Source organism: Natator depressus, chromosome 3, assembly GCF_965152275.1.
Source record: "Natator depressus isolate rNatDep1 chromosome 3, rNatDep2.hap1, whole genome shotgun sequence".
Taxonomy (NCBI): Eukaryota; Metazoa; Chordata; order Testudines; family Cheloniidae; genus Natator; species Natator depressus.
Window position 1 is genome coordinate 92061667 of NC_134236.1, and position 21647 is coordinate 92083313.

General features: G+C 40.1%; 1 protein-coding gene across 10 annotated transcripts in view; it reads right to left on the minus strand.

Annotated features, from left to right (window-relative positions):
• The window catches only part of FAM184A (family with sequence similarity 184 member A), a 168952-nt gene that overhangs the window by 19336 nt on the left and 127969 nt on the right, over positions 1-21647 (minus strand). For 6 of the 10 annotated variants that reach the window (XR_012638821.1, XR_012638822.1, XM_074948319.1 and 3 more), the window contains 5 exons: positions 15256-15468; positions 12799-12952; positions 6253-6380; positions 4759-4943; positions 4151-4297 (listed from right to left, as the gene is read on the minus strand). Coding sequence is in view for 7 of the 10 variants with exons in the window: in XM_074948319.1 (XP_074804420.1) it covers positions 4151-4297; positions 4759-4943; positions 6253-6380; positions 12799-12952; positions 15256-15468 (827 nt within the window). In the remaining 3 variants the exon portion in view is untranslated. The remainder of the gene's footprint in view (positions 1-4150; positions 4298-4758; positions 4944-6252; positions 6381-12798; positions 12953-15255; positions 15469-21647) is intronic. The other 4 variants (XR_012638823.1, XM_074948317.1, XM_074948318.1 and 1 more) reach the window with 1 other exon arrangement.

The following is a 21647-nucleotide window of genomic DNA, read 5'->3' on the forward strand; positions in this document are numbered from 1 at the left end:
TTGCCTTACAGCAATAATTTATATAGCTATTGAGCAGAAATAGGTTGGGAATACCTCACTTGTTTCCATTCACTATAGCTCTGAATTAATGCTGTGCTAAACTTGCAGGATTCAGTTTGTAAATAGAACCCAGGCACCTGGATTTACAGGAGCCCTCGGCTTTAACTCAATCCTCCATTTGGGTGCCATCCACAGTGGTCCCCTCACAGTCCAGTCCCCAGATACTGTTCTTCCACAGAGGTCTGTGTTTGCACCTCAGCCTCTCCTACCCCTCAACAATGATCAGATCCTCAGAACTTCAGCTCATACTTATGGAAATTGAGTGAATGTGGGCTGCGATTATTTATTCAGTTGGCAAACCTTCCCTGAACATAAGAACAGCCATACTGGGTCAGACCAGTGGTCCACCTAGCTCAATATCCTGTCTCCTGACAGTAGCCACTGCCAGATGCTTCAGGGGGAATGACGAGAACAGGGCAATCTCAAGTGATCCATCCCATTGTCCAGTCCCAGTTTCTAGCAGTTGGAAATTTAGGGACACCTAGAGCAGGGGTGGCCAACCTGAGCTGGAGAAGGAGCCAGAATTTACCAATGTACATTGCCAAAAAGCCACAGTAATAGGTCAGCAGCCCCACATCAGCTCCCAGTGCCTCCCGCCCACTGGCAGCCCCTCCCATTGGTGCCTCCCCCTCCCTCCCGATCAGCTGTTTTGTGGCGTGCGGGAGGCTTGGGGAGGTGGGAGGGGGCAAGGGCATGGCAGGCTCAGGGGAGGGGGCAGGAAGGGGTGCTGTGGGAGCAGGGCCTGTGGCAGAGCCAGGGGTTGAACAGTGAGCACCCCCCAGCACATTGGAAAGTTGGCGCCTGTAGCTCCAGCCCCGGAGTTGGTGCCTATACCAGGAGGCGCATATTGACTTCTGAAGAGCCGCATGTGGCTCCGGAGCCACAGGTTGGCCACCCCTGACCTAGAGCATGGGATTGCATCCCTGATTATCTTGTCTAATAGCCTTCGATGGACCAATCCTCTATGAATTTATCTAATTCTTTCTTGAACCCAGTTATACTTTTGACCTTCACAACATTCCCTGGCACTGAGTTTCACAGGCAGACTGTGTGTTGTGTGAAGAAGCACTTCCTTTTAAACCTGCTGCCTATTAATCTCATCTGGTGACCCCTAATTCTTGTGTTATGGTAAATAACACTTCCCTACTCACCTTCTCCACACCATGATTTTATAGACCTCTATCATATTCCTTCCTAGTAGTCTTTTTTTCTAAGAACAAACCCACTCCTCTTAATCTCTCATTATATGGAAGCTGTTCCATACCCCTGATCATTTTTATTGCCTTCTCTGCACCTTTTCCAATTCCAATATAACTTTTTTCAGATGGGGAAACCAGAACTGCACGTAGTATTCAAGGTGGGGACGTATCATGGATTTATATATTGGCATTATGATATTTTCAGCTTTATTATTTATCCCTTTCCTAATTGTTTATAACATTGTTAGCTTTTTTGACTGCCACTGCACATTAAGCACAGCAGAGAACTATCCACAATGACTTCAAGATCTCTTTCCTGAGTAGTAACAGCTAATTTAGACCCCATCATTTGGTATAAATAAATTGGGATTATTTTTTCCAGTGTACATTACTTTCATCTACCATTTTGTTGCCCAGTCACCCAGTTTAGTGAGATCCCTTTGTAACTCTTCACATTCTGCTTTGCACTTAACTGTCTTGCGTAGTTTTGTATCATCTGCAAATTTGTCACTACACTGTTCACCCCTTTTTCCAGTAATTTATGAATACGTTGACTGAATAACCTCAGTCCATATTCAATTTTCATGAGCATGTTTTCTATCCAGCTTGTACTTAGCATATTGTGCTTGTTTTTTTGTTCAAATATCCTTTTGCAAATGTCTTGCTGCAACACAAATAGATCAGATTTTTTTTCTGTCCCTCCCTTTGAAAAAAGTCTATCAGATTAGTCTGAAACTAGGTTTTACTTTCAACCTGTAAATCCATGTGCTGACTGCTCTCTTGGTAAGAAACTCACCAGCTCATTCCTTATTAATGACTCTAAAATATTTTCTAAAATTGAATTCAGTCTTATTATTGCTCTAGTTTTTCCTGTTTCCTGTCTATTAACTTATTCAAGAATAATCAAAACATCTGTTATCACGTACCCTCCTAATGCTAATCAACATTTCAAAGTGACTTGATAAGAGCCATGTCAGTTTCTTACTTAATTCACTTAGTATGCTAAAATGAATCTTATTTATTCCTGTTAATTTATTATATCTAATGGTCTTTGTAATATTCTTTCTGTGATCCTGAAGTGGTGGTTAATCTTCCTTCCTGATGTTATTGTGCCTTCTTCAGACATATTGTTCTACGGTTATGATGATAGGCATGGGTATACTACTGTATCCCTTGTAATTTCTCCGGCAAAGTTGTTTGACTTTCTAGCAATATTTTTGCCTTTCTGCAGGATTTGTCCCTTTAGACATATATACCTTGGTTCTATTCCCAGCACCTTCTGTGTGAACCTTTGACCCATGCCTCAGTCTCCTGCTCTGTAAAGTGAACATAAATCATGCTTACTTCTTTTATACAACACTTTGAAATCTATGGATGAAAGGTGTTATAGAAGAGCTAAGTATTATTATTTTAAAGACTATCAACTTTCTCAGTCTTTTCTAGCTGAACTCACTCACTCTTTATCTTCTTTAATGTTGCCAGAACATAATCTCTGACACACAGTGGTACCCAATTCCTCTCCACTCCTTTATACTTTTCTTTCTAAAGTAGATTCTCTGCTGTTGTTTGGTTTAGCTCATAAACCTCAAGAATAGTAAAACACATGCAACTGAGCCATACCAACCTGAAAGATGCTGAACACATATATGAGCAAAATATATTTAATTTTGAAATATTTAGGTGACAGCTTAAGATTCTTAATTGTCACTATTATAAATACTCACAAACAAGGAATACACTATTTGCTGCTATTAATTTAGAACGGTGATGGGGAGTTTGATCTTAATTTAATTGGAGTTTGCTACATATGAAGGAACAGGTTTTAAAATTTATTAGAGGGTGTCCTTTGTCCTGACATCAATTGCTCATTATTAATTAATTATCCACAATTATGAAAACCTTTCTTTGCAAGTGCAATAAAAATATTTCTGAAGTTTGAGTTCTCTTCATTGAGAAGGTATGTGTTGATACTGAGGATTACATTTGGAAAGAAAATTGCTCCCAAATAAATTTCTGCTTCCGTGAAAAATATAATAGGATATGTTTTAATTAATATCTTTAATTAATAGTCTCCTAGTCTTCTGCATACTTAAAAGTATGTTCTGGCTGAGATATGATATAATGCCTATTTACTGAGGGTACTATTGTATATATAGACATACCCTTAGAGGCACAACACAAACATCTCATCCATAATTAGGCAGTGCAGGCTCTCCTGTTTTTTCTCCTCTCCTTTGTATATATGGGTAGGATGACCTCGATATATATTAAAAGAGATATGTATGTGCTGTTTTAACTCTTGTAAAGAGATATTCTGTGTTGCTCAGAGAAATGACTCCCTGCCTGGCCTAAGTTATTAGAAAAATGTATGAGCTTCCTGTGGTGAAAAAGTTTTCACCCATTTTTACAAGGTCAAACAGAAATCTTCTTGTTCATGTGGAAATCTTTATTGGATTTTGATAAAAGCTAAACATAATTATTGAACAATGTCTTACCCTCCTCATCTTTTACAGTCAATATTTTGGCAGTGTACATGATCTACGGTATTTATAGCTTTACTTAAGCTATTTTATTTTCTCACTTATGTACAGTAATGTACAGCAACAATATAAACTTTAAACATGTTCCCTCCAATTTATTAAGCGCTATACCAATGTAATGTTGTCTTTTCTACCCTGTATCTTTGGGTCTGATTACACTCACAAAACTCCCACTGAAGTCTGTGGGAATTTTGAGTGTATAAGGAATGGAGGATTAGGCCCCATATTTGGGGGTGGTTTTTGCATATGTTTCTCTCTCAAATGATACTTGATAACTTATTGGATACCTTAATGAATCACTTTTCACTCAAAACTCAGCCACATATGATTTTTTAATGTAATAAAACTTACGAAACTTGTAAAGCTGAATTAATTTCCTTGAGTAGCTCTTGGGTCTTATTAAAATCTGCGAGAATGCTTTGTTTCTCTCTGATGTGGTCTGCTGTCATGACATCCAGCTCTTTCTCATGTTTCTTGCTTAAATCTTGCTCATGTATCCTGTTTAATTTATTTTTTGGTTAAAAAAATAGTTATTCTAACATCAGTCTTCTTTGTTCATCATGATTTTCTGCCAGGTTTGAAACGGCTTTTTGTACAACACCAAACACCACTGTCAGCAATTACTGAATCATCAAATCGTACTATTCACTTTTCTCTATGCTTCAAGCTTATTTCATTGAAAAGTCATCTCCTTTAATACTTTTTTTTTAAAAATTAAATAAGCATAATGAGTTTTAAAAAACACTTAAGAGGATTTTAAAGTTAGCCAAAATATGTTATTAAAATTACAGCTGAACCGAATAATATCTACTTGTATTACTTCCTGGCAGAGGCTAAATGATGTACATTATCACATGACTAAATATCTAAACTAACAACCCACAAAGGGCATGACAAACATTAGCAGTTGAGATTAACAAATGGGAAAATATTTTAGTTTATAGTAGAAAAATTCATACCTTAGCTGTTGGTTGGATTCACTGCGTATTCTGAGAACCTCTTTTCCCTTAAACTCTAGTTCCTTGGTTAGGTCACTTATATTCTCATGCAGAGTCAGAACCTCCTTGTCCAATTCAGATATATGATGGTCGCGATGTTTGAGTTCATCCTGTAGATCTGATACTCGGCACAAAAATTCCTTCTCCTGATAAACAAATATCAAGAACAAAGTATACTTTAATATACTCCTGTTTCAGATGCAAAATACTTGTCTCTGGAAGATAACAACATAGCTTACTTTTCCTTTTGTTTTAGATTTTTTTTATTTACCATTTAACAGGAGAATGCATGGCTTAAGTTCCACCCCTCAGAAGGACTTAGGTGCCTAACTCCAGGCCAAAGGGAGGTGACTTTCGCCACTCAGGATTCACAGCTGTGGACCTTCTCCTGGACTTAGGTACCTAAGCTATTTTTCACAAAAACTGGCAGAGGAGGAGAAGAAGGTGGGCGAGAGAGAGAGAGAGAAAATGACACTGTATCCCAACAGTTAAGGCATTCACCTGGGATGTAGGAGACCCTGGTCCATTCACTCTGCTTCATTTCATATTTAATTATTTATACACAATGGAACAGATTCAATAGGAGAGACAGAGAGACTTGTCCCAGAATAGCCCCTTGCTCTGTGGCTAGGACACTGGCATGGCAGGTGGGAGATTCAAATTTAAACCCTTATTTACATCAGGAAGAGGGGTTAATTCAATCTGGGACTCCCACATTCTGGGTGACTACCCTAATCACTGGGCTAAAGTTATAACGAACATAGCATCACTATCTCTACCTCCTCCTCTGGCAATTTTGTATGGGTTTCAGTGTACTCTGAGAACACCAACAGGATCAGGCTCCACAGGCAAGAGCGGAAGGGCATTGCCTAGTTTGAAGAACCTGCTAGAGTTTAGGAACGAGATAGGTGCCCAGGCACCTAGAGCGAGGTGGCTGTGCACATGCCCACTAACGTAGGCTTCTAGGGACTTTGGGTGCTATGGAGTTAGGTGCCAACTTAGTGGGAATTTTGAAGTTTTCCATGGCACCTAAATGTTGGATTTAGGCTCCTAGAGCAACAGTGGCTCCACAAAAAACCAGTGTTTTAGCCTTGAAGTCTTGCTAAAAGACAAGTCTAGCAGATTAACTTTAGTGGGAAATAACACTTTCCACCTCTGAGTCCAGTCACTGTGCCCTCAAAATGGCTGGACAATTTTGAATCTGAAATTTAGTTTATAGACTTGAATTGGGGGCTAGTTTAAGACTCCCAGTTAGGTTTGTTGATGGGGGAAGGAAGAAGGAAAAGAGGTGGCAGATTAGACAAACTGATGAAGGAGCACCGTCTTCAGCTTTGACTGCCTTTTGAAGATTAAAGTCCTCAATATGCATTTATAGTACAGTTATGCTCTCCAGTTAACACAAAACAAATTCTAAATATGCAATTTTACATCCAGTTACCATTAATGCTTATTTACCTGTCGTCTGCTGAGTTCTATACTTCTTTCAAGTTCCATTTTAGCAGCTACCAATTCTTGTTGATGGTTGTGCCTTAGTTGGTCAATTGCTGCTGCATGTTGATGATTTAGCTCTGAGCGCAAAGAGGCTAGTTACAATGATTAAAAGGAAAAATGTTTATTTTGTAAACATTATTGTTAATTAACATAATAATCCAACTCTGATAAAATATTACTGCTCACCTAATAAACAGAGACAGAAAATTACTTGTATAAATTAACATAAAATCTATGTTGAACATATCAAGCTGATTTTAGGTTTGGAACCCTACACCTTGAACTTGCACACCATCTATCTTCTATCTTAAGCAAAGTCAGACTTGTTCAATACTAGAAAACCCATGTGCTGCAGGAAATTGTATTGGTGACTCAGTATGCTTGTTCTTAAAGCGTGTTCTAATCTGAAAAATAAAATGGGATCTTATACATCACATCTGCTCCCTGTGCACATTCAGAGTCATGTCTGCTTACCTGAGTGATAAACTATGTTTTACTACTTGCAAAATTGCCCTGGATGTTTACCAGCCTCGGCACAAAACCTACTTGTCTCCTTTTTACCATGACTGATAATGGAAAAAAACACACTCCAGTTAATGACATTTTAATTGCACATTGAAAAAAAAGTCCTTCAACCTCTTGAGTGGGCAAGCAGAATTCCATGCCTTTCTGTGACCTCTGTGACTTCTGCAACAGCTGGTGTGACTGACCCCAGATGGAAGCTGGTAGGGGCCCAAATAAAGTTGTCACCTCTGAGATACAGAAAAAACAGCAACTGCTCCCCCCACAAGCCTGACCCTCCTCTTCCCCTCCCAGGTTATCCTCTCCCATCAACCTTGTTCCCCTGGCCCATTAGCCCCTATACCCACTCCCTCCCAGCCCAGGCAGCTCCCCTACTGTCTCCTCCCAAGCTCTCAGGAACCAATGCCCCCGGGCCTCTGCTGCTTAACCTCACTGCTCATGAGTCTTGGGTCTGTCCTGCTTTCTGGCATTGAGAGAAGCAGGAGCTGCCGACTGGGCGTACTGAGGGCCTTGTATGCAGAGTGGGATCCGGGTGCCACATTAGCAGTGGTCCCAGAGGCCTTCTGACTTGGGCACTGTAGTGGAAACGGCCACAGGCGCGCACTGCCATACATACATGCAGCAACGGTTGCCAGTCACAATATGGCAGGTTTTTTTTCTGCTTGTAATTTAAGTGAAACCCGCTGCCTGGTACATTGCAACTAGCAATGCAGGATTAAAACTGGTCAGTCCAGTTAGGAACTGGACTTGCTGAAGATCACTGAGATACAGTACACAAATCCTAGGTTTGTATTTGGGCAGAAACCCAAGCTGGGTACACTGCATTTTCAGCACCCTAGCTGGAGCAGAGTTAGTGCATGTCTACCTACCTGAGCTGGGAAGCACGCTGGCAGGCAGCTGCAGTGTTGAGGTATCCTGAGTGACAGCTCTAACTGGATGTATGCTGAACTCTTATTAATCTTGGGTAAGGGTGAAATCCTATTTTTCAGCCATGTCACTTGTCTTTCCACTTGTGAGTCCTTCTATTTTGAAGTAAACTAATTTTGTACCACCCTAGCCTCCACTGTATGGAATTTCGATGTAATTTTCAACTCAGATTTGTCATTCAGTCTGAAGTTGATTTTACTGCTAAGACGTGTGTCAACTTCATTTATTAAGCATTTTGAGACGCTGTGGTTAATAGTTGACCCAACAAGCTCTAGTGCATGCTTTGGTGCTTTTTCTGCTTGATTACTATAATGGCATCCTTGTTGGTATCAACTTTCATCTATCCTATATAAACTGCCATTTGTCAGGAAGTATGAGATTCATTTGATCTTTTGCTGTTCACATTTTTGCCATTTAGATCTTCATCCAATGCCCACTGAAGTAAATGGGAATCTTTCCATTTGCTTCAGTGGGCTTTGGATTAGGCCCTTAAGGTAAATCTACACTGCAAATGGAAAGTATGATTCCCAGCATGGGTAGACAGATTTGCGTTAGCCTGAGTTGAGCTGTCTATCCACAAGTCTGAATACCCACGCTGGTAACATACCACCAAAGCCAGGTAAAAGTTGTGTGTGTGTGTGGACGATAGAGGGTTTGGGGCTAAGAGTTAAAGTTTAGGTTAACTCTGCAATGAAGACATACCCTAAGTGGCAGTTGATCTAATCAGATTATATTTAATCCCTATCATCTGGGGTTCACCCCCTGCATTCGGAACTTAATCCATCGAGGCCAGAGTATTCTGGAAACTTTAAATCTCTTTTTGGAACCCTCAAATCAGAAAAACAGACATTCATCTAATTCAAATTTTTGGATTCTGTTAAGATAATATTTTATTGTTCTTTTGATATGCAGCAATATTGTTGATTCTCTATCTTGTTAAAAAAGAGGGCCAAAAAAAGGACAGAAAATCTGATTTTACATGAAAGAAGGTGCAATACATAAAAACACGTGTGTTTATAGATGACAGTACAGATTCATAGATTCTAAAGACAGAAAGAACCACTGAGATCATCTAGTTCGATCCCTTGTATAACACAGGCCAAAGAACTTCCCCAAGTAATTCCTGTTCGAACTAGGATGTATATTTTAGAAAAAAATCCAAAATTGATTTAAAAATTGCCAGTGATAGAGAATTCTCCATGATCCTTGGTAAATTGTTCCAATAATTAACTACCCTACCTGTTAAAATTGTATGCCTTATTGACAGTCTGAATTTGTCTAGCTTCAACTTCTAGTCAATGGATCTTGTTATTCCTTTGTCTGAACGACTGAAGAACCTATTATCAACTTGCTGCACTACCACATTTCTGTAGGGTACTTACAGATTGTGATCACATCATCCCTTACCCTTCTCTTTACTAAGGAAAACAGACTGAGCTCCTTCAGTCTGTCACTATAAGGCATGTTTTCCAATCCTTTAATCATGCTTGTGGCTCTTCTCTGAATTCTCTCCAATTTACCAACATCCCTCTTCTAAAAGGGCTGATGAGAAAAAAAAACAATTCACTGACCTATCCAGTTTAAACAACAGCAGCCAAAACCAGAAATTTAATATTCACAGATTCAAAGTAAGGTTTATAGCTCCGAGGTGAGTTTAAACTCTAGGTCAAGTCAATTTTTCAAGGGTACCTTAAAAGAATTGAGAGAGCCTACTAATTAGTGATGTGGTGCAGCTAACTGCATCACAAATTCCCTGACTGCAGGTCCCTGTTTTGCAATACTTTTTAAGTATGTCCATACTAAAGGTGGAACGTATTAACTCAGCTCAAGGAGACATACCCATACTAGTTCTGATCGAGCAAGTACACTAAAAATAGAAGTGGGGCTGCACTGATGCAAGTGGTGGGATGGGCTAGCCAACCCAAGTACACATCTAGCATCTCAGACAGGATTGTGCTCAGGGTAGCTAGTTCCTCATGCTGCTCAGGCTAAAGTAGCTACACTTCTATTTTTAGCCTGCTAGCTTGATTGGAGCTAGCGCAAAGATGTCTCCTTGAGCTGGAATTTACACCTTCCAGCTCTAATGTAGACAGACCTTTTTTTAAGATGAATACTATCCCTTTGTGGATCTGGGAGAGCATTCCAAGGTGCATGAGACTGTGCAGGATTACGAGGAAACTCCTGGATTGGTTCACAAAAATACCCAGTTACTGGACTGGTTGGAGCAACAGACCATTGCGGAGTTCACTTTCAGTGGAGAAGACAACAGTTTTGCTTTGTGTGCATGCAGATTGTCTCTACTTGTAGCAGAGTTGGCAAAACAGGAGTCTGGGACTGCCCAGGTACTGCTCAGTAGAACCATAAAAGAAGGGTGCAACTGAAGAATGGCATTGTCCAGATTCCCCTCTTCAGCAATGAAGAGCAAATCCTCTCTACTTTTTGTTAGGGCTGAGGGAAGGGGTGGGGATAATGTGAGACGTTTTGTCAGATTCCTGCAACAAGCAGATAGGTCCTTTCGTGAAAGGTGTCTGGAGGCTCTTACTTCAGATAGTCCTTGTCCAAGAAGTTGAAATTGGCATTATCCCTGATACTCTGCCTTCCAGGATCAGAAAGGAGATTCTGGCTAGTGTTGTAGAGCCAACATTAACTAAGTCTACAGGAGATTTGTCTGTGTGAGAAGACTAGAGTCAGTCATGACTTTGATAATGTGCTGAAAAGATTTAATATTGGACCCTTTCTTTTCACTGCAATGGGTTATTAGTTTTGACATAATGAGGATCACAGGGTGTAGAAAGCTGGGATTATGCCACCACAAAGGGCAAGCCAGCAAAAAAAACCAAAAAAACAAAACCCCCCAGATTCACAAAAAACAGTTTGAAAAGAGAGATCTTCCAGAAAAAAGATAACAAGCAGCTCTATTTGGATGAGAGATCTCTGAGCACAGGCTCTTCACCAGCTGGGAAGCATGATTAACTCTGGTCTCTGACTGATCCAAACAATGACTCAGAGAAGTGTAAGCAAGATGGATAGGGAGACCCAGTACTGCTGAGATGCACTGCCTCATCAAAAGTTCAGTAGCTAGAGGATTGTTTTCTTTGATTTTTCAGGTGGAAAGGTTAAGCTAAACTAACTGGAAAAGATGCTGAACTAGTAAGGAAACATTCCAATTAAGGGAACAGGAAGTAAGCACTACCAAAAGAAGGAACGAAAATGGTAGCGCACAAGGCAGAATGAAAGTAGTGAGCTCAGGTGAGACATGTTGCTGGTACCTAATTGCCAAGCATTTCTGCATGTACAGTGTGTTTTTGCTTATTCATTATGTGACATGGATAAAGTGTGACCTAACCAGAAACTACCAGAGAAATGTCATCTTATACCAAAATGACATCTTGCAACTATGTACATAATCAAAATTTGAAATCTATTTTTGATTTGTTTTTTAAGGCCCATTTCCCCCATTCTTTGCTGCAGTTGACAACACCACAATGCTCCCTGTTACCAAGGCCCTTAAACTGAGAGATAATCTTTGAATCCTCCCTCTTCTTCTCACTCCTATGCAGTTGGTTTCCCCTTCATAATATTTCTAAAATCTGCCTTTTCCTTTTTGTCCGAATGGGCAAATCACTTCTCTGTATTTGTTACCTCCTGCTGTGACTCCTGAAGTCTCCTCTTCATGTTTTTTTTCGTACTACCCTTGCCACCTGCCCCTCACCCTCCAGTCAAGCCAAAATATCACTGCCAAAAATATCTCCCCCGTCTTCCTTCTTTCTGAATCCCCTCTTGCTCTGAATATATCCTCTCTCCTCTTTGAATCACTCACTGGGTCTCCACTGCACAGCATTTCATTTCAATCTTCTTGTCTTTGCCTTCAAGGTCCTACCATCATACAACCTTTGCCCACCTGTACAATCTAGCCACTTTTTGCATTTTCCCCATCCCCTCTGCTCCACCAGCGACACCAGCTTCCGTACTCCCTTAATCACCTCATCTCACAGGCATCTGTCTTCTTCCTCAGCACCTTAAGTGTCCAGTTTTTTCCCACAAGTCTATTCAGCAAGCCACCTAACTTGCCTCATTCAAATTCTTTCTAAAAGCTAATTCCTGCCATCTCACCAGTTGAAAGAGTGAGAGGGGGGAAAAGGTTCCTTAAATTAAAAAACAAACAAACAAATCAGAACTATCAAGTGTGTGTGCGTGTTATGGAGTAAATTGTTTGATTGTCACCCTTTGTCCTTCCTCTCACCTTCTCATCAGTCTATGATCCTCACTTGTTCTGTTGTATTGAATTTAGATTGCGCACTCTTTGAGGAAATGACGAGATCTTCTTCTGTTTTGTGCAGTGCCTAGCACATTCATAGGGGCTCAAAAATAAATAAATAAATGATACTCATCTATATGCCAAAAATAAAAAAAAGTCAAGGAACCCAGTCATGTACAAGCTGATTTTTTAGTAACCACATTCCTTAACCAGGCTAAAACTATGGACCTTTCTAGTTAAGGGTCTGTCTATTCTACAAATCACAGATTGATTTGTAATACACTACAGATTAGTAATATACATAGTAATTAGCAATTAGTACTTATGGAGTCACCTGACTAAAATGTTTTTGCCGTACAGATGGATCCTTAGCGTCTTCATTTTTACTTCGTTACATGTATATGCTGAAACTGTTCTAGTTGTTCTATTTCACTGGTACTTTCTGAAACTTTCTCCATCATGAAATTATGGTTGCTGACACATCATTCTAGAACACTTAATAGTGGGATTTTCCAAAGGCTCAGCTGATCTGTCTGCTCTCATTGAAATCAAACTCCTGTCGATTTCAGTACAAACAGTTAGGCCAATGCTGAGTGCTTTTGAAAATCCCATTCTACAACTTTATATTTATTTAAATTATTTACCTTCTTTATTCATAATGTCATCCTTAGTTTTATACTATTTTTCACTTATAGTGCTATGAAGTTTGTGGAAAGTGCTTTATTATGTCTACAATTATATTAATTATGCAAATGGCAATCACATCTTCTGATACAATTTACACTAGCTTGAAAATACGATACCTAGCATAGCTTTCCCTTCATCTTCTAGCTCAAATCGAAGAGTCTGAAGTTCCTGTTCCATTTCCAATTTGAAACCTTCCATAGCTTGTTTGTGTGCTTCTTTCAGTGTCTGAAGTTCTTCAGAATGTTTTTGTTGTAAATGCTCTTCTAGTTCCTATGAAATCCAAAAGGAGAAGAACTTTTTTTACACAGACTTAAACAATGCATAAAATATTTAACAATGAACTAACAGGAGGGATTCTCTTTAAAATGACAAAAAAAATGCATGTATTATTAAAAATACCTCCATTTATCATTTAAAAAAGCCACTGACATGCTCAAGCCATCATTAAAAATGTACTCTTTATTCTACTTCTCCAAATTAAAGTGCCATAGAGGAGTCTTTCGAGTACTTTTGAGTATAAAGAGTAAGGACCACAACCTACTCCCAATTTGTTCATGGACCAAGGGCAGGCTACAACTACCATGTACACCCAAAGTTTAAATTTCTAAAGTTATTTATTGTTCTGGTGGTTTTGATCCAGGTGTGAACAAAATGAAGTATCAAACCAAAAAATCATTTCTGAGCATGACAATGAGCTTACAGTGGGTAAAAGAAAAATGCTTTATCACCTTTTAAATACTATGAAAAAAATCATTCCCAGGTTGAGAACACAGATGCATATTTTCAGTTCTGAAAATTCTTTTTAAAATCACAAATGTCTAGATTCTGCCAGCCTTTCTCAAATTAGGCAGCACTCTGCTGTACAGATTATCCCACTGAAATGAACAGTACTACATGTAAAGTTCGGTACTACTATACAACCTCAGAGTTATGATCACCTTGGGAATGGAGGTTGTTCGCAACTCTGAACAAAACGTTATGGTGGTTCTTTCAAAAGTTTACAACTGAACATTGACTTAATACAGCTTTGAAACTTTACTATGCAGAAGAAAAATGCTTTCCCTTTTATTTTCGTAGTTTATATTTAACACTGTACTGTACTTTTTTTTTTTTTTTGGTCTCTGCTGCTGTCTGATTGTGTATTTCTGGTTCCAAATGAAGTGTGTGGTTGACTGGTCAGTTTGTAAGTCTGGTGTTCATAACTCTGAGGTTCTACTGTACTCAATTTGAGCAAAGGTGTCAGAATAGGCTTAAAAGTATTTGTACTAGAAGTAATGTTACAACGTTCAGCCCTGATCTTACTGTACATTGCTCATGAGAGGACTCCTCATCTCACACGGAGCCCCAACAAAATAAATGGGGCTCTAAGCAGGAACAGTGGTATGCCCATGCACAAACACTACAGGTTCAGGGCCTTAAACAGTAGACAAAATAAGGAAGCATATGATGTACACAAGTGTGAAGAAAAATTTCAAAAGGATTCTAGCAGATTCTGAGAAGTGGTGTGAGAAGTTTTTTCAAAAGAACGGCCATACTGGGTCAGACCAAAGGTCCATCTAGCCCAGTATTCTGTCTTCCGACAGTGGCCAATGCCAGATGCCCCAGAGGGAATGAACAGAAAAGGTAATCATCAAGTGATCCATCCCCTGTTGCCCATTCTCAGCTACTGGCAAACAGAAGCTAGGGACATCATCCCTGCCCATCCTGGCTAATGCCCATTGATGGACCTATCCTCCATGAACTTATCTAGTTCTTTTTTGAACCCTATTAAAGTGCTGACCTTCACAACATGCTCTGGCAAGGAGTTCCACAGGTTGACTGTGCATTTTGTGAAAAAATACTTCCTTTTGTTTGTTTTAAACCTGCTGCCTATTAATTTCATTCGGTAACCCCTCATTCTCTTGTTATGAGAAGGAGTAAACAAAACTTCCTTATTTACTTTCTCTACACCAGTCATGATTTTATAGACCTCTATCATATCCCCCCTTCGTCGTCTCTTTTCCAAGCTGAAAAGTCCCGGTCTTATTAATCGCTCCTCATACAGAAGCCACTCTATACCCCTAATCATTTTTGTTGCTCTTTTCTGAACCTTTTCCAACTCCAATACATCTTTTTTGAGATGGGGTGACCACATTTCAGAAATATAATGTAACAAATTAAAAAAAGAGCTATACTGGATATACTGGAAAGTACAAAGAAAGTTATTACATACAACAACATGAACTATAGTGCAGTAGGAACTTTTAAAAAAACCCTCAGAATCAGATTGTTGGACAAAAATATGTAGCTGATGTTGATAATGATTAAAAATACTAACATGATGCCAGAAGACAGAGCAGGGTGCTAAACTTCTAATAGGTAATGTCTATATTATAAAGGATGTTATTCAATTTGCCTGCGTAATATTTAACTGTAGTAACCATATTACTAATGTAAGTTACATCTCTTGAAAAGAGAAATAAGAAATAATGTAGAGTTTTCTTTACTGATTCTCTCAGTATTTTGTATATTGGTTTAATCATGTTTCTGTGGTGTGCCCTATACACTTGTCTGAAATATCCAGATGAACATGCCTTTTGTTCTTGTTCTTTTGTTTGTTCCATGTTTTGAAATGCAAGGATATGTGCTTCCTTCAGGGATTCATGCCTTTGCTCATGCTCTTCTTCCAGTTCCTCCAGCTCCTGGGTAAGCCTTTGTCGCTCCTGACTAAACTGGGTCTGTAGCTGCTGCAAGGAGCTCTGAGACTGGGAAAGCTGCATCTCCAGGTTCTGTTTCAGCAAGGAGATCTAATCCACAGAATAGCAATCATCAGTAAATCATAAACACAAATGTCAAATCAGGAAAAAATGCTTTCAAGAAGTAAATATTTGATATGAACTTTAGATATGAAATTTCTAGAACATACTTCTGAACATCACCACATTTCTTAATCTGAAATTCAGATAACATATCTACTGATTTTAACCAAATATCATGGAACTATCCAGAACATAAAACACAAGAGAGAAACAGTAATTTATAACTAGTGAATTCTGTTATACAGTTTACCTCAGAAGTACAAGAATTAGAATAAAAGGATTTTGTGAGGGCTCTCACTTTAAGATACATCCTTAAAACACCACTAGTTATAAGGTATTTGATGTTTAATAAATGAATTACGTGTTACCAAAATGCTCTTCCAGATCTTTAACAAAGAAAACATTAAAATGACACTATCAAGGTCTGAGGTCCAACACTGGAAACATTAAAATTACTAAAATCTGTGGAGACGTTCATCAAGGTTATGTAGGAAAAATCCTGACTGGCAAAAAAAATGGATTAGAAGACCTAGAAAAGTAAATCTTTTCCATCTCTAATTTCTATGGTCCTAAACTATAGGCAATTGTCTATTTTTAAAAATGTAGCACCTCTACCACAACTAAGTTAAATTATCTCACTTCTTTTGTTCTATAAAATTAGAATGTTTTGTGATTCTTCTGCTGTCTCTTAACTAACACCATAGCAATTAAACTAACAAATGTATATTTTTTCTGGAAACTTGTTGACATAAATAATGATGTTAGTGAACAAACAGACATATCTGAATATAATATGATTTCCTGTAGACCATGAGGGAGCTCCATGATCCTTTATCTCAACTGTAAATTTATACTCCAATCTTAATGTCCAATGGCTTAGCCATCATCCTACCAGACAAAGAAGACTGGACTGACGGGATTCCATTTGGATCCAAATAACACAACTCCTTAATTGGACAGAATGGTTGCTGACAAGGCACCCTCAGCACCTGCCAGCTTGGGGAACAAGAATAAACTGAAAGTTTGTTACAAAAATGAATTTTGCTCCACTGAGCACACAGGAGGAAAAAATACAATTGCCAAATGGCAAAGTATTTAAATTAGTATAGAAAAAAAATATTTCTTAGCCTCAGACGGTGTTATATAAAACTGATGAAAAAACTGATAGTGTCATTTAATTGTGCACATGCCAAGATTAATTATGAAATAAATGATAAAGTCATAGCAATATACTCTGTGCTATTCTGCAATGAATTAAAGCTTACAGCATAAAATAAAATTAAGAGTAGCATGCAAAGGATAACTGTGTGAAATTCGCAACATTTATATTATTGCTGAAATTATTCTATCACAAGTACAAAGCTAAAGCAGATTTGTAAGGGAACAAGCTACATTTAAAGTAAAATTAGCACTTAAATAAAACAAGCAAATTAAATTTGAGTGAAATGACCATGACTGGTTGTCTTTAAAATTCATTGAGTATATATATACATACAAACACACACTATCCTGATAAGTATGCTTTGACAGTAACATTTTAAAGGAGATTTAGCTATAGCTGAAAGATCATATTAAATTTTGTAATCTAAACTATACATGAAAAACTCTTATTGTGTACACTAACAATTTTTTTTACTTTACTTCCTGTATGAAGTAAATGAATTAGCAGAATTTCTTAATGTCAGAGCATATAATTAGCATGAAAAATATGTTTTAAACAGTGTACATCAGCAAAGCAATGCAAAATGGATCATTTTCATTTCCTTTACCATAATTTTAAGAAGCAAGGTATTATATGTGCAATGCAAAGTAGTAGGAAACATATACATTACTTGTTCCATTCTGAGTTCTAAGTAGGTATCAGCGTTCTTTTTAACTTTCTTTTCTCTCGATCTTCCTTTGCTATCTCCTTTTCATTTAGAACAAGATTTTAAAAAATAGAAATCTAAATTTAGACACCTAAATTGACCAATTTTCAAAGTTTTGAGAACCCTAACAGCTCCTATTGGCCTAAATATAAAACGTACATCTAGAAACCTTTGTTAAAAGAACATTAAGGTTGAAGGAATTAAAAGTTAGAGAATACCTGAATTAAGGTTGCCTGTACAACATTAATTCAGCCCTCCGTGAGTATGCATTATGATACCGTCTTTAAATTACATAATCACATACTATTTTTTCCACAGGACCCCGGCCGCCTTCTGTGAACAGGATGAACAGTGCTCATTGAATGAGCAGCTGTTCAATATTTTGTTTCACCCTCATTGTTCAATGTGCAACCTCATGCCTTCGTCACTATACACTATTCAAACCCTGCTCTGAATAAAAAAATATTAATTTCCCCTTGGTCTTTTCTATGACACACATCACTACAGTACCTCAGTGCTTCACACATATTTATGAATTTATTTTCCCAACACTCCTGGGAGAGGAACCAAGGCACAGAGAAATTAAGGTAAAAAGTGTCCACTAGTTTTGGGTACCCAATATGAGATTCCTAGGACCAGATTTTTCAGAATACTTAGCATTATATAGAGGACCCTGAGAAAACTGAAGATTTGAAAAGAAAAAAAAAAATCACAGCAGCATCATGGGTAAAGCAGTGATTTTCCTAGGATACACACAGAATGCAGTCTGTGAAAGATCACTGTTGCATTCCTTTGCATAAAACCAGATGCCAAGTCCCCACAAAAATGGCTGCAATTTTTCCAACAGCAGGAAACCAGGGTGCACAGATGCCCACTTCCACCTCCTCACTGTTGGAAAATTACAGCAGTTCAGGGGGCACTCAGCAGTCAGTTTTATGCAAGGCACAGTAGCCAGCAAGCCAATGCCACTTGGACCACGTGTTTTTGCCTCTCTACTGAGGCTGCAGGTGCTTCTGTTCCAAGCTGCGGTGCTGGCTATTGTGCCTCTCAGAAAACTGGCTGCTGATCCCTCCAGAACTGCAGCCATTTTTCCAGCAGCAGGAAGGCAGAAACGAGCATCCATATGCTCGTCTTGCACTCTGAAGTTCGTAGACATACCCCCCTCAAACTGTTGTCCTTCCCAGTCCCTCACACCCAGCTCCCTCCTCCACTTATCCTGCCACCCCAGTCCCTGGTTCCAACTCTGGCCCCTCAAACCTCCTTCCCACCCACAGGCTCTCAACTTAGCCCCTCCCATTCAGCTGCTCCCCCTCCACCTGTCTCATCTTCCCAGCTCCCCCCCTCACCCTCCTTTACTTGTGTCCAGGTATCCCCCTCTGCCCAGTATTTGTTCCCTGAGGTCGCAAAGGGGGTAGCTGAGTCTGGCAGGTGGGTCAGCTGGAGCTCAGCTGCTCCCTGGGGTAGTGCGCAGGTGAGCATGGGTCAGACCAGTGCCGGGGGAGTGGACAGGACCAGGGAGCAGCAGCTTCTTTTTACTGAGCAATTTGGAAACCATCTCCATGCAACGATTCCACTCTCCTGTCCTGGGCTTGTTAATATGCAGCAAGGATGGTGCCTCAGGGGACAAGTGTAGCCAATGGGGGAGAGGTCCTGAGGGACAATGCATGCCCATTGGCTACCCCGCTGTTGGAGCAGCAGTTGGGGTGGGGGTGGGGGGAAGAGTCCCAAAAGATGCACCAAACATAAGAATGGCACACACGGATGCCCACTTCAGCATCCCTCTTGTGGGAAAAATTGTGGGGCTGGGCTAATTTCACAATTTCACCTCAGTGTATGAAAACACAATTTTCTCAGAGCCCTTATTATATAGCACTTTATATGTTCAAAGTACAGTTCCCATTGACTTCAGTTGCAGTTGTGAGTAGTCTACCCCAAGAGACTAAGTTGGGCACTCAGAAAAGAAGGAACACACAATTAGTGGTCACCTGTGAAAAAAAATGATTACTCACCCTGTGCAATTATTGTGGTTCTTCGAGATGTGTCCCCCGATGGGTGCTGCACTCTAAGTGTGCTGCACTCTAAGTGTGCTAGCATCCCCTGTGCCTTTGACTTGAGATTTCTCACAGCAGTGTACAATTGGCTCGCGCATGTGTGTTAGTCAGTCTCTGACCCTGTGGCATTGCTACATAGCACCGTGTGAGCAAACTGCCCTCAGTTCCTTCTCTACGGTGAAGCTCCAAAGCAGAGAACTTCAAAGGGAAGGATACACATCTCAAAGAACCACAGTTACTGCACTGTGTCCCTACTGATGCTTCATTCTTGGTGACTAACAAGCAGTTCCCTCTAAGGCGGAGGGGGCTTCAGAGTCAAGTCCAGTTCAGAGAAAAGTATGGACAAGCCAAATACAGAGCTCTCCACCATGAGGAGACAAAGCTTTATTTCTGTTTTTTTCTGGATCTTGGTTTCAGTGCCAGACAAAAGTTGCACTTCTGCGATTCTCTGAGGCAACGGAGCAGTGGGAATGCCCATCGCTAACCGGGATCACCTCCCAACATGACAGATGTTTGAAGCCAGGAGAACCGGATGTAACCTCCCAGTAACAACTAACCACTACCTATCCAAACACAATAAAAATTATTTTCTCTCTTAAAGAAAAGAAACTATATTAGTACTATTTACTAACTTCGGAACTAAAACTAACACTGTGACTCATTGTTAAGAAGAGAATACAGCTGAGGAAATCTGAATGGGATAACTGCCAGAGCTCCATCCCAGGCCAAGGCAGTTAAGAAGGAACTGAGCGTGGTTTGCCCAGGCAGTGCTGTGCAACGGCATGGGGCACAAGACTGACTAACAGGCACGTGAGGGCTGAATGGAAACTGCTATGAGAAATCTCTGATCAAAGGCACAGGGGGCGCTAGTGCACCTACAGTGGAGCACCTGTAAGGATACTACTCAGAGAGGAAGTTTGGATTAAGTGACATTTCAAGCATCACATAGGAACTCTGTGGCAGAGGTAGGTGAAGAAACAATTCTCCAAAGCAGCATTCAGCTGCCTTAACCATGAGACCATTCTTTCTCTTCCTGCAATTCTACCCAGCATTCACTACTCAACTTCTGCAACAAGTGAGGCAGGGGTCCTACTGACAACAGCCTCATTCACTACACAACCCTAACTCGTCTTCAGAGTATGATTCATCCTGTGCGTGGAATGAGGCAAGCAGGGGTTCTGTGGAAGTAGTATGTTATCATGTAATTAAAGACTGTACCATAATGTATACATACAAAGTGGCCAAATTAAGGTTGCACAGGCAGCCTTAATTAGGCATTTCCTAACTTTTGAACGCTTGACTTCTAACTCTTCTAATATAGGGTTTTAGATCCAATTCCCTAGATTCTGACGGGGGAAAAAAGCAAACTGGAAAAAACAAATTCCATCATGTGGAACCATACTGACCCATACACAGGTCATAAGTAAGACTGAAATCTTTAGATCCACAGCACAGATGTCTACCACTTTAGCTACAGAATAACTGGTAGCAGTAGTAAACTGTTATCCTTTATTTTCACAAAGCACAAGGGGGTAATGAGACATTTTGCCCGTGGGTTTCACAGATATTTGCTGACAGTAGAGGAATGCTGAGACTTGAGAATTCTGGGTTAAATTTGAGGTTCTAGAGGAGACTGTGCTTCAGTGATTATAAACCCTTCTGCCCAATCCCCCCTCTGCCACCTCTCTTGTTCCCTAGCCCCCATTTCTATCCACCCCAACCCCAGTTATTGTCTCATCCCCTTCCCACTCTGTTCCTATCCACCCCACCCTGGCTCCTGTCGCCTCCCCCTCCGCGCTCTTCTCCAACATTGGCTATTGTCTCCTCCTTCTGCTCTTATCCACCACTTTGGCTCCTGTCACTCCTCCCCACTGTTTCTATCCACCCTATCCCTCCCTTCTATTCCTGCTGTCCTCCTCGTATATTCACAACATCCCTGCACTGCTGCCTCCATCCCCCACCTCCGTATCTATTTTCCCCAACCATGGCTCCTCCCCACTCCCCTTCTGCTCCTATGTACGCCACCCTGGCTCCTGCCCTCCCCCCCACTCATATCCATCCCACCCCACCCTAGTTGCTGCCTTCCTAGCCTTCCCCCCATTCCTATCCACCCTCTATCTCAGCTCCTGTCCACTCCACACCCACCCTTGGCCCCTGTCCTCCTCCTCCTCTCTATGTCTATTCATGCCACACCTACTCCTCAGTTCCTGCTCCTGCTCTGCACCTATCTAGTCCCCTCCACCCTACC